General features: G+C 36.8%; 1 protein-coding gene across 1 annotated transcript in view; it reads right to left on the reverse strand.

Moving 5' to 3' along the window:
- LOC142080228 (uncharacterized) overlaps positions 1-14,349 on the reverse strand; it is a 64,085-nt gene that overhangs the window by 14,805 nt on the left and 34,931 nt on the right. The window contains exons 19-28 of the mRNA XM_075145289.1: positions 13,641-13,694; positions 11,153-11,206; positions 9,691-9,744; positions 8,952-9,005; positions 8,715-8,768; positions 8,543-8,596; positions 8,265-8,318; positions 7,117-7,161; positions 6,260-6,313; positions 6,108-6,161 (exon numbers count right to left, since the gene is read on the reverse strand). Coding sequence (XP_075001390.1) covers positions 6,108-6,161; positions 6,260-6,313; positions 7,117-7,161; positions 8,265-8,318; positions 8,543-8,596; positions 8,715-8,768; positions 8,952-9,005; positions 9,691-9,744; positions 11,153-11,206; positions 13,641-13,694 — 531 coding nt within the window. The remainder of the gene's footprint in view (positions 1-6,107; positions 6,162-6,259; positions 6,314-7,116; positions 7,162-8,264; positions 8,319-8,542; positions 8,597-8,714; positions 8,769-8,951; positions 9,006-9,690; positions 9,745-11,152; positions 11,207-13,640; positions 13,695-14,349) is intronic.

Below are 14,349 nucleotides of genomic sequence, written 5' to 3' on the forward strand. Positions count from 1 at the left end.
CAAGAGTGAGAATATTCCCCAGGTAATTTGCATCTCACTTAGCTGCCCAGATAATCGAAACACTAATTAGAATCTCTTGACAGGTAATTCACAGTGTATACTGTAATAAACTCTCCTCTACTTAAGAATTTTGTTTTTATAATGTATATCATACCAATTTTTAGTACATTCAGTAGCAATACCATAGAGCATTAAATCTGTGCCAAATAAAAAAGAATAAACAAAGTACATTTTGGAATGAACTTTTTTAAACTTAGTATTCCAAAGTTTTTTGCAAAATGTAACACATTTGTTAATTATACGCTTGTGAGACTTTAACTTATCACAATTTTTTTTCATCCAAAATCTCAGAGGAATTCTTAATTTAAGTTCAAGGATTTATCCATGGAAGTATCAACAGGACTCTTCCTTTGACCTTCAGTACAGTACTAAAAAGCATCCAAAAATAGAAACTATTATTTGCTAGAAGAGTAAATATACAGCAAACTTTCTCTGAGATTTTAAATGCACCTTTCTTAGAGTAATAATTAAATTGTACTGCTCAGGTAATGGTAAGAGATAGGTGTGGCATGAAATGTACCTTCCTCTTAACTGTGTCATGCTTTGGGCACAAGCAGCAGCCCAATAGCTGCCGTTCTTTTCAAGGATGATACTGTGGCCAAGTATAAGGGACAGAGACCTTTCATACCGGCTGCATCTATAGTGTTAACTGAAGTCTAGGACAGCTTTAGTACACTAACTCCATAATGAGTGTTTTACCCAGATAACTGTCTACACTGCTTAGGAGAAGTGAACATTGGGATATCTGCTGACATTCAGAGGTCTAGCATGCCCAAAAGTCAAAGGAAGCTGTTATTGGAGGTGGAGGGGTAAAGAGTGAGGTAGCAGACAGGAATCTGACCATGCAGTTTGGAAAGATGGGGTGGATAGTATGAGAACTGGAAAGGCTTGGAGATACTAATCAGGTTTGCCCGGGATATGTAGTCCATGAGTGAGAGAGGAGAAAGTGCTACCCTGTATAAACTATGCTGCAGAATTGTGCAAGGTCAGAAAGTTTAGTCACATCCATCTAGAGGCTTAGGTTTACTGGATAAAAAGCATACCTGGCAGGATGAAAATTGTTCTTTTGACTCTGCTATAGACTGTGCAATGCTAACTCCTTTAGCGGTATCTTAAATGTAAACTATGACTCACCACTTGTGGAACACCTCTGAAATTATATATACAAAATGTGTCCACTAATACCTAAACATATCATATAAACTGAGGCTAGGACATTTCATCCTATCACACTACCAATACCACTACACCAATACCAACTATGGAAAATGACCCATTATTTCAGTTGGAGTCATGTAAAAAGAACATAATAGAAAAACTAGATTTTAGTTATAATTGTTAGGGTTACCAAAGATGCATTTCAGGGTAGGTAAGACAAAAATATCTTTAAAGACTCAGAAAATTATATACCTGAAAGTAATTTAAGATGCTGAAAACAGTATTCTCATCTAACTTTATTTTGTCGGACATTTTAGTACCAAATCCAGGCTCCCTCTTTATAATGAACAGAGAGACAAAGGCACCTCCAGATAGCAAGTCAACCCAACCAACCCGAGCCCCTCAGAAGTCTCTCAGAGGGGGCTACGGTATCAAATCTTAGGCAGCTAGATACTTAACCTCTGTTGCTAATGTTAGGAAAACACGTATTGCATCCTAAATCCTTAACAATATATATATGCTGGCCTGCATATACATCAAGAGTTTGCTCAATTTGCTAGGCAAGTATTGAACTTTAAGTTAAATGGTTACTTAAATGTTCAAAGATCTCTTTTCACTGCAGAACCACAGGATGGGATACATGTTCTCCAAATGCTAGCAATTTAAAGGTTAAATAGCTGAAGAACAACAAGGGATGAAAAAAGCAGGGGCAGGGGTCAGTATTTTCTGCAGACGCAATATGAAAAATTAAATCTTAATAAATCTCAGTAAATATGAAAGGAAATAGTTAAGCAGCTTAGAGAACATGGCTAAATTCCACTGATTAGGAATGACACTGATGTTTCAGAATTGCTTCCTTTGGGCCACCTGCCATGATGCTTAGAAAGGTTTAAATCACAAATGAGTTTGGTAATTATGTGGACTGGCTAGCATAAAGTGAAGCAAACATAAAGTTAACTGACAAAACAATTAGAGTGGAATGGAGAATATGTTTGATTTAGAAACAAAAGACAAAATTTCCATGTTGCTCCAGCTGCTTTTCTGCTTTACTGAACAGATTAATAGTAAACTAAATAAACAAAAGTAAAACTTTTTTTTCCTGCTCAGGTGCCAACTTCAGTTTTCTAAGGAAAAGCAATGGTATTTTTGAAAGTAATTTTCTCCTAGGAAGGTTTGTCAGCAGTGAGGTAAAAGTCTCCCAACACATGAGTTTGTCTATTTTTAATGAGAGCTAGTTATCTTGTTTTCAACCATTTAATATCTTCCCTGTGAAACTGTAAATGTTTACAGACTCGCAAAAGGTCAAAATTTGAATCTGCTGCTTAATAATACTACTGTTCCAACTACATTCCAACAGTTGTTTAATAATGAAAATAACATTGAAATAACATGGTTTATGTCAGAGGATGCTACAGGCTATTTGGTAAACAGTATAGAAGTATTAATTTATCCCACAGAGTCACTGATGCTTAATAGCACTCCATTGTGTAACTCCTCAAAAAACTACACACTAGCTGAAGTGAAAATTTTCTCTCAAAAAGATGTCTTTTGCAAGTAGCTAAAGCTGAAAAGTCAGGCGATTTTTAATATAACACAAATGTAGGCATGTTATTTTTCCCTAGTGCAGATACCAGCCTGCTGTCCGTATTAGCAGAGTCAGCCTTGTTATCCCCCCACAAACCTTCACTGGAGGTCCTTTCCTCTACAGTTCTGGCCCTCCTGGAGCTACCAGTCATGCTGTCTTTACCCAGTAGTGACATGAAGAACAGGGGTAAGTGAAACGGAAAAGTGAAGAGGATCTCTTATGTGGCTGCTGCCATGCAGCAATACATTAAGGGACTGAAGTTCTCCACCAAAACATCAACATTTTTTCCAACTCCAAGGAAGAAACCCAGCCCCTCTTGACTTCTACCAAGAGTGAAATGGAACGAAGGGTAAAGGAGAAAGAAAAGAACTGAGGTGAGTGCTAAAGAGGATAATTCAAAATAGGAAAGAAAAGGACAAGAAAAACACCTGAATAGTAACCATAAAATCCTCAGGCTTTAAAAGTGTTTGGTTATAAAACTTTGGTCAAAAACTGTCAAATGTTAAAGTTGTGAGAAAGTTTCGAAATCTGAAAAAAATACAAAAATATTCACAAGAAAAATTCTCTTTAGAGCAATTATAAAAGCTTTTCTCGACTTATTTTCAAAATTTCTAGTTTTAGAAGTTTGAAAATCATAGCGTGTAGAATTATTTAACCAGCAGATTTTTTTTTTCCTGGAAATGTAAGGGCAGAGTCCTAAAAGCTGAGGCTCAAATGTATCTAGTACATGTACATGCTGCAGAAGAAAGAGAAAACACTCTTCATTCTGCCCTGAAAATAAATACAGACTCAACTTGGACCAAAGCCCACTGAGGTTCAATAATCCAACAGTGTCCTTCCTGAACAAAAAATCCTGATCATTCCAGTTTTCTGTGTAGGAGTAATGTTTTTTCCAGTGATCTCAAAAAGAAAACGGAAAGCCATTCCACTCATATGCTGCTTGTAGTCTTGAGCAGAAGGAAAACAAACATAGTTATTATTCAAGGCTTTTTATGGCTTTAAAGGAACTATAGATGACAAATAGATTACTGTTTAATATCCTACATGCAAACTTACTTTATCATCAAACATTTACTTCCTTTCTCCATTTTATATTGATGAAAAGTTTTTTCTTTCTATGCTTTTGTTCTAATGTTTACGTGTTTTCCAAAATGAGTGTACTTTGTAAAGACAGAGAAAATAAAGGCAAAATATCCAGATGTCTGGCTGGTCTCTAGAGTGATAAACAGAAAAATCATTGTCTTTAATCTGCATTAAGTATTTCTGTCCGACTACAGGGTTACTAATAATTAACCTTGTGTGTCAACTCCTGTTCTATGGACTGCTGATTTTGTAAATTCATGTTCACATTGAAAGGATTAAAAGCATAGTTTAGCAGATTACAGTGCATTATCAGAGTAGGCAATTACTTTGGTCTGATTCAATTATAATTCTTATTCCTGTTACAAGTATACAAAAAATCAGCTCGAGAAGAACAGGGATGAAAACTTTTTCTAGTGCACCCAACACTCTTAAATACAAACAACAAAAATGTTTGCAAACTGGCTATATGGGAGGCTGAAGATACCTGTGTTCCATCCTACTAAGTATATGCTCATGTAATCCCCTTTTCATACCATTTATAGGCAGCTGTGGACACAGCAGTCATACAAAGATTCAGTCTAAAATAAATGTGATCTCATGAATTAATGCATCTAGCACATGATAACACAAACCACAGAAGAAAACAGAAGAAAACAAAATCTGTTATTTAGCTGACTGCTGCTGTATGTTTAAGAGTTAATTCAGAGAAGATATTCCTGACCCATGAAATAACCTTACAAATATATCCCTATCAGTAACTCTCTAAGCCCTGTATGAGGATAACCCTACAACTGCATGAGTAAAACTCTTATGTCACTGTATGATAGCAGAAGCTCAGAAAATTCCAAGGAAGTATCCCTACGGTATCAGTGGCAAGAGAGAAGCTTGCAAAAGCAATTGGTTACAGAGCCTGGAGCCTTGTGAATGTCATCGGACTGAATTTTGGTATACGAAAATTTTCTTCAAATCACTGACCCTCTCGTCCCTCACAGAAGGATTAACAACAAAGGGAAATTAGATCAGCCTTACGTAACTTCAATCTATGCCAGGTCCACTCTAGAGGGAATCAGAAATCTGTACCCAGCAAACTCTCTAGTACCCCAAGTATGCCTCAGAAACAGTTGTCCTTTGTTTTCAACACTGAGCCTTAACAAATGCCATCAGTTCAATTTCCTTGGCACACTTATTTCCTGCAGCAGGCTACCTGCCCAGCAATGATTTCTCCAGTCTTCTGAATCTTTCTGGTGTTAAGGAAAATCTCCAATGAAAGAAACTACATCAGCGTTCCCAAGTAAATGCTATACTTCACATCACTATAGCTACATTCATAATACCAACCAGAAAGGGCCAAGGCACAGGCCCGAGCAGCATCCCACCTCATCCATGATAAATGGTTACCATGCTTTTGTCTCAGGCGAACTGGACTTTCCTAGATAATGCCCAAAAACAGTTTTGGGAACACAGGCAAGAGACTGTTCCCAATACGCAACTTGACTGCACGCAGACTGCTCTTAGACATGAGGGTTTTGTTAAGGGAGGTTAGCAGTATGAAGACAAACCACACCATGCCAGTTGACCAAGGGGGCCGAGGACAGTCTCTAGCCATTTTCTTTACTAGGTAGGACAGACAGCTACCTTTCCTTCATACCTTGCCTCACTGTTCACATTACGTGCATTAGAAATAGGTGCTAGCCAAAAAAATTCATGTTCTGAATACTTAGTCCAAAGTTCAAAACCTTGTAATATAGAGCTAAGCCTTGTAATATACAGCACAAGCTTCTTTAAGAGGCCGAAACAGTTAAAGAAAAGAGCAAGTGATCTACTGACAGCTAGTGAATTTAAGCTTTTCAACACCAGTTGTGGGAGTTGACTGTTGCAGTGGAAGAAAAGGAGTTTGATTCCAGCTTTTTGTCACAAACCACTCTGTTTGGGCTTTTACTCAGCATATTTAAAAACAAAGACCAGAAGAATGTAAACAAAGGTTTAAAATTTAATTTATCACCAAAGCCAGAAACAGTCATAGGACATGTCCTTCTGGATTTCTCTATGTGATGATGCACACCCATCTAGTACAGAAGGGGGTTAAAGAACACCTAGTATTTACCTTAAAAATTAGCACTTGTGCTGAATAATATTTTTAGCTCATGATTAGCTTCAGCAACAATAAGTTGAGACACTGCAATATTACATACACTCAGTTAGAAATTTATTCAATACTTACTGGTGGTCCCCGGGGTCCTGTTGGACCTGCTTCTCCTTCTGGCCCCTGTTCACCCTGTTTTGAGGATAGGAAGAACACACCAAATTTGAAAAGTCATTTTTTGCAAAACTTTTCATTTTTCCAGATCTTTTGAATAAGATTAATGATCTTACCGGTTTACCAGAGTTTCCCATCAAACCTGGCACCCCAGGGGGACCTCTATTACCCTGTTGGACAAAAGATGAAAAATATTAGCCAAACCAATGGTTTACTGTTCCATTTTAAAATAAAAAATAAGGAAATCAATAAGGTCTAAAAAAATCAGCCTGTATTCATTTTTTAACTTCCACTTTTAATTTGGTTTTCATTTAACTTTCACCTAATTCCTTCCATCTAATTTTTCAAAAGTCAAATTTCAGTTCTCTTGTTGTTTACGTACTGACAAATCCCAAATAGACTTGATTGCTGCTCTCAAATCACAGAAGGATAATATCATTCCGTGAAATTTCAGAAGAAATTCATGTCTCAATCTAGTTTTTTTTCAATTCCTTAAAACTAAACTCAAACATTCTCGCCAAAACATTTCATAGTCTCAATCATACAATACTTTTTTAAACTTAATTGGAATTGATGCTGCGATTTGGTGGCATGTACATAGAGATGACAGTCTCCGTGATTCAATCAACTTAGGGCAGCTATAAATATTATTCTTATTACGAGATCCCTCATTTCAAACTGTAGTGATGTATCCATGTCACATGCCTCCTCTAGCAATGAATTCCACAAATTTAAAAAGAAATGGTCTTTTTTAGGAATTATTTAATGCCTGGAAACATGAAAACCACATCATGTAGCAAAAGAATCATGAAAAAGCACAGGACTAGAGTGGATAAAAGAATATATTTAATTCTTTCAGCCAAAGACTTGTCTCTTATGACAACAGAAAGTTAATATAATTTCACTGAATAGTTTAGAACTTGATAAGCACAAATACAGTATTATAAGAAAGTCAATACTCAAGATGATTTACCTTTGGGCCAGGAATGCCTTTCACACCTGGAGAGCCTGGTAAACCCTGAAAGAAATAACAACAAATAAACACTGTAAATGTTAAGGGGATTGGAAATGGTGTTAAAAAACATCTTTCTCATGTTAAAGTATTTCTAGCCCTTTTACTTGATATTGAAGCACTTTTATCCAATAATTGACCAAGCTTGAATTCTTTCTATTTACAAAATAACAGATAAGGAATATTATTCCTACTTCATAAATTGGCAAAAGGAGCATGCAAAAGTGAAGGGTTCTGGCTTAGACTAGAAATAGATTCTTGGTCCCAGTATTCTGACACTGGAGTTAAAGAGTTTAACAGATACTTTTTGTATACATTTCATCCCCTCCTCACTTCTGGGCAACAGCTCATAGCAAGTATGCTTTTACCAAATTTTCTTCCAAGCTTAAGAGCTCACTTCATATTACAAATTTACTTCCAGTTCTGTTTTAATACAGCTCCTTCACTATATTCTCACAGCAATTACTCCTATAGCACAGTTTCAAAGAAGTTTCTATTTAGCTTTTGACAATTGGCACAGTTTTCAAACTTATGCAGTTAGTGTGCGAGGATTACCTTTTAAAAGAGTCCATAAAGCACTACTGATTCCCTATTACTTCACCACAGGGGATACACTAGAAAACTGCCCCCCTGTCCCGCAGAAAGAAGTATGAGCATGATACATTCCAGATGTTCTGAGCCAGCAGAATATCAACAAGAGATGATTGTTCATCTAGGGTATGTTAGACTAGCAGGTCGGCTTTTCCAGCTCCCTCTGGGAATAGGTTTGGCCCTAGTCAATACAATGAGACCAGCTCTAATTGTGGGGTCACACCATAATATCCACAGGGTCTCAGACATGAGAAACCCTAAAAGAATTGCATACTGTCCAGAAACGTTTTGTAAGACCAAGTTCCTCACTACAGTACCATGAGAAGATTAAGGCTTTTGTGCAAAAGTTTTGGATAGTCATAGCAGAATTTCCCCTTGCATTACACATACTCTTCCTGGGTCTTTTGTTTAAGTTTTCACTTAAATTACTGCAACATCAGCATCAAACTAACCCATATATAGCCTTCCTGTGGTTTGAACTGAGCCTAACTTTCAAAGGTAAAATACCAGATACTTACTGGAAGTCCCTGAAGCCCTGCATCACCTGGAGCTCCGGGTTTTCCTGGTTCACCCTGAAAACATTTTAAGTTGTAATTTACACAAATCAAAAAAAAGGGAAAATTTTATTTCTGGAACACAGAGCTGGAGTACTTTTGGATCTCTAGGATGGGAAAGTTCATTCAGTTACCCTATTAATGTGCATAAAGTCATGGGCAGAGACACAATAAAAAGCCACAAATGAGTGAACAAATCTAGGGCACTACCAAAGATCAGATATATGCCAACTGTGCCTTACTTTTGCTCCAGGCATTCCAGGGATCCCTTCCCGGCCATCGACTCCTGGTAAGCCCTTGAAAGAAAAAAAAAGAAAAAAAAAAAAGAATGTATTGTTGGAGAGATTTCATCCAAGCACTCTGATATACAAATTAGCATGACATGAAGCAAATGAAGAAATGAAATATACATACAGACTCTCCTTTAGGCCCAGGGAGACCATTTATTCCTCTTGTACCTTGAGGGCCCTAAGAATAATCATAATTTTAAAAAATAAAAATAAACGCATTGAAATGACAGATGCAAAGAATGTCAACATATACTCATTCAGATATACACTACTTTGAGAGTACCAGTTATGCTGTATGTTTATATGCTATAAGTAACCAATGTTTGCAAGTCAACACGAGTTGAAATTTGTCTGTGCTCACCCTTTCTCCCTTAGGACCTGCCTCTCCCAGTGGACCTCTCTGTCCTTGATCACCCTACAAGAAAAAAAAAAGATTATTTTAGCAATAAAACCAGAATAAACTATTATTAGCTAAAACCTCCAGTAAATCAACAACAGTACAATTCACATTTGGTTAAAGCAGATGTCTTAAACTCATACTATCTTTAAAAATGCAGTTTCTTAAAAGTGCAGCTGACAGCTACATTTTAAGAAACACAGCTCGAGCCATCCCGTAGGAATCCAGGAGTATCTAAGCAAAAGATGTTGCACTCACTTCTTCAACCCATACATTTGCTGGCTATTCCAAGCATCAATTCCAGCTGGGGGGGGCAGGGAGCGGGGAAGAATTAAAAAAAGAAAAGAAGAAGAAAAATAAAAAGGCACAAATTGCCCTGTACAGGTTTTGTTCTAATGAATGAGTATTTTCCAGTTTAAAACCTGAAAAATTCCAAGCCACCCTAATGCACAGTAGCACTCAGAATGAAGAGGTAACAATAACATACTAAGAGGCTAACATGTGTTCATCTACTCCATAATTCCTTGGGGACAGTAAGAGATTCTGGACTTGACATCACTGTCATATCATTTATTCACCTGTGGGGAATCAATGGAATTGGATTAATCAAAGGCTTTTCTGATTCACAGCCACAAAGTTTCAGGACTTAGTATCTAACTGGGTAGACCCTGGGAAGAGTTTGGCTAACACACACTCTACTTACAGGTGCACCAGGAAGACCTTGGGGACCAGGCTCACCATCAAGCCCACGAGATCCCTACAAAACAAGTAGATAACACAAGACATTAAAATGAAGTGCTGAAACACTAACAACTTATGCTCCCTCCTGGTTTGCTAGGAGCTGCAAATTCTCTACAGCTGAGGGGTTTTTATAGCTCTAATTTTAAAAAAAAAAAAACAACAAAACCACAAAGGAATTTTGGCAAACTTTTTTTTTTATGTCTTGTTTTTTTGTGGAGTTATGAAAGCCAATATTTTTTAACTATGGAACAATGTCATTTAAAAAATGACATTCAATTAATTCTCTAAAAAATCATATCGGACAGCAAGGAGGTAGTCCTTTTCACGCTACTTCAGAAAATGTCTGTGTCTTCCTTAATAATACTATATCCTTCACCACATAATAGAATAGCATCAAAATGTGAACAGAAATCATCAAGTGCAGTGCAGCTATTTTTATCACATACATTTCAAGGAAACAATGCAATTGCTACCCTGTAAGTAATTTTAAATGGAGAGAAAAAAAAATGTTTTCAAAAAGACTTACAGAGAATGAGGAACTCCTTTGTCAAACAGATGTAGTAAATATTTCAAATAGACAAAACAGCATGAAAATGTAGGCAAATAACTATGAAGAATTAGAAGATACAAAGACGACCAGAAAAGCAAAGTAAGATAGTAAGAGCTTAGCAAATGTGTCCAAGAGGCTAGGAAGGATCACACATGAGAAGTTTCATAATCAGGACAAATCTGATGTTGTTTCTGAACATAGATGATCACAGAATAAGGTTTCCATGATTTCATTTCTGGAGAAGGAGACAATGGCATGATCGCTACATTTTACTCCTTACAAAAATTTTTACCATATAGATTTAGCAAGATCATAAGAATAGAAATGTAAGTCAGCTTTGAAATAACAGTTAGAAACACTTTGATGAACACAGGAAAATTACCCAGCAAAGTCAGAGCCCATAAAAACATGAATCCCACTGGCAGCAATTTAAGACACAAAAGATGCAAAAGACAGAAAGAATGGAAAAAGAACAAACTCTCAATAAAAAATCCTAACAAAAACTAGGACAGTGGAAGCAAAAGGCTTCAGGAAGATGCAAACCACAGGAGGGACTCCTTAATAAATTTTAGCTTTAAATAAAATATGCTATAGTCCGTAACTGCTATAACTTGCTATCTTGCTAACTACATACTTGCACACATGCAAATCCAAGGATCAGAGGGAAAGGTGTGAAGAGTATGTGTACTTCATTAATCAGAAGGACCAAGCTGCCTTTCTTCCTAACCAGAAGTACAGTAGCTATGGAAATACAGCTGGCGGGAGAGAGAAAATGCAGGGACAAAAAGGAGAAATTTAAATAAGCTTTAAAAAAATACAGAGGTGTACATTTTTTTATCCAGGTGATTTTATGGAAAGAAAGGTTAATACTCACTTTGGTACCTTTAGGTCCCATTATACCAGTTATACCTCTGATACCTAGGATGCCCTGAAAATGAAAAGTATGTTCAAATTATGCTTAAATCTTTTCATCAGAACTGTCCTAGTTTTCAGACAGAAAACTCAGAGTTCTATGTGCTTTCTTTATGCTTACTTTACTATTTTTTTAGTACCAAAGGAGAAATCCAGCTACTTCTGTATTAGAATATTTAATTTATATGGTAATTTGGTATTTTACTAATTTAAGAATTTTTAAAAGAATAACAAAACTAGCAGGTTGAATGCTACAATCACAAATATGCCTTAAGGACTGAAAAAACGCACTGATTTCTCTTCCTGATTACCACAGAGTTGAAGTGTTCTCCCTGTGCAGCCTGTGTGAGAGGAACACATGAAGGCCAGATTTGCAAAAGTGCTAAGTTGTCTTAAGTGGGATATAGGACAGATGCAGGAGGAAGGCACCATCAGACGTTATAGAACTCTAGAGGTAGACAAAATTGGGCAAGGTTTTTGAGAATACAAGTGCTGAGTTTATATGCCCACCACAACTGAGAGGCTGGACTGAGTAGACATCCTACAGCAGCAGGATATATCATAACTATCATCACTTCCCTTCAAAATACAGTCTCATGGGAAATTTGGCTTCAATGTTTTCCTCTTCCTGAGAGACTGAAACTACATGACATGTCTCTCTGCAGAGGGACCAAACTCTCAGTCCTACAACAAGAAGAATGCACTACAACTGTGTTAACGAAACAGCTACAGGCACTTCAATGCAGCATAGGCAAACCAACTCATTGACCAGACTGTAGATGGGCAGTCCTTTTACTTGCTCCTAATGAAGTTAGATGAAATCTTGCACAGAACATTTAAAGCTTTGTCAGCCCAAAATGTGAGAAAAATCATGATAATGCAACAGTGACTACAGCCCAACAAGGGAGATACCCACAGTCTAATCCTTGTTCCAAGATCAGAGATGGAAGTAGGCACATTGCGGCACCCACTACTTTCTATCAAAAGCAACACCTCTCCCAGAGATGGCTTATCTTATGCAAGTCTTCTTGTCAATGCATTACATAAGAGTGTTGGATCGCAGGTGCTGCTGTGGAGACCAGATTCCTAATCCCTTCTGTGGATCTGAGCCTTACAGTCGTTTATATAAGAAACGTACAAGAAAATACAAGAGTCCACAGCCTCTCCATCCCTGCCTCTAAAGCCTTGTCTATCCTCGTTTCCATAGGTTGTCTATCTGACATCACTTTCTGCATATTGTGAATCCTACATTTTAATAAGAAACAATTATTTTAAAGCTTGTTTGTAACTGGTGAAACAGTGAAGTGACATGAGTAATGCATTAAAAAACAAAAAAGGGAAAGGAAAGTCAATCTCTAACTGTTTTTTAATTCTACTGTGTTATTTCACAGTGATTGAAGAACTTTACCAAACTGATTTAAATGAATTGGTCCCCACAGGGCCTTCAGACAGCAGAAGCTGCATCTTACACAAGTACTTTCTCTGCACCAGAGCACCAAGGATACTTTTTTCAGCATCAAACAGAAGAAGGATTACACCCTTTCCTTTACTTAGTGTCTTTTATTTCTTTATCTTTCTCTAGTCCTAATCCGGAGGTTTATACTGTCTTATGTTTATAGAGAATTCTGTAATTTAGGATTTGGATGTTATATGCATCGAGGTAGCTCCTGCATAGTATCACATCTGGACACCAATGGATTAAAGAAATAGTTTCACACCTAGGAAAAAAGCATAAGACCCCATCAGAAAATAAACTATAGAAATTAAATGTGTTATGCCTATGCCCATTTCTCTTACTTAGAATGACCCTTTTATTCTGTCCCCTGTTGCCTGTTCACTTGTGGTAACCAAAAGAGCAGCTCCTCACAAGGAAACAAGCTGAGGAGGTATGTGCTAGAACAAAGAAGTCGAGTGAAGCAAAACAAAAAAATAATTCCAAAATCATAGGTGTGATTGAAGGATGCTTCTTTGGCAGGCAAAAAGGCAAAAAACTTAAGAAAAAAAAATTGAAAAAAAACCCTCTATTCTTCAGTGGCTGCTACTTCATCCTCAAGTCTTAGCTAAGCCTGAATTTCACAGTTTAAAACCATGTTTGTTTAAAACACTAGCTTTGCAAGGATGAAGTCAGAGTCATCAAAATTATGGAAAGGAAGACCGAGAAAAAATACCAAAAAAACCCCCAACTATTTGCACAATCTAAGCACAACACAAAATTTAGGACATGAAACACTTGTTAAAATAAGCCTTTCCATAGATCTATTTAGAGCTTTGTGCCGAGTGATAATGTAGCTCTTTGGAGGGACTTAAATAATTCTACTTTCACTCACAGACAATATGGCAGAATAAAGAGAAAGGAGATTCTATAATATCTGTTTTCTTACAATAAGAAGAAAAAAAGATATGACACAATAAAGCAAATGGGTAACACTATTTAAGAGGAAATACTTTACTGGAGGGCCTTGAGCTCCCACTTCACCACTGGGTCCTTGGTCCCCTTCTTCACCCTGGGAAAGCAAAAGGAATACATCTGTAGCTAATCCATACCATGCATATCGCTCTCTCATCGTAGGAGGTACATTTACTACTTACTGTTTTCTGTCACCATGTCCTGCTTGAAGGAAATCCAAATGAAGTCACACTACTTCCTCAGAATATAGACAGATCTTGTTTAGGTTCACATTCCATTCAACTATTAGTCAAAAGGGTAACTTCAAAGCAACCCCAGTATAAAGAACAATAATGATATTTTACTCTTAATCTGTCATTCCTTTTTTTCTTGACGTTAATCATCTCTTTAGGTTTTCTTGTTCTTTTAGACTAAAAGTGTAATGAAGGTATACTCATATGTGTGAATGGACTGCATATGCTAGTAGCTCTGCGTCACAATACCACATTGCACTTCAGAATTTTTTTGAAAATTAAAATGGTAAAATGCCTTATCTGGTCAAACCCCTATTTGATTAGATGATGCAATGATAGTGCGCACTAATGGAACGACAGTACTCACTGCCAGTTTAATTTGCAAAAAGGGATTTTTGAGCATAAGACAACTGCTCAACATCCAGCAAAAAAAATAGACAAGCTGTTTCTAATAAATTAATAGTCTTTTCAATATGCTTAGGAATAGAGAGAAGAGGTATTCTAAAAAACTTTTCTCTG

This window comes from Calonectris borealis, chromosome 3 (genome assembly GCF_964195595.1).
Source record: "Calonectris borealis chromosome 3, bCalBor7.hap1.2, whole genome shotgun sequence".
NCBI classification, from domain to species: Eukaryota; Metazoa; Chordata; class Aves; order Procellariiformes; family Procellariidae; genus Calonectris; species Calonectris borealis.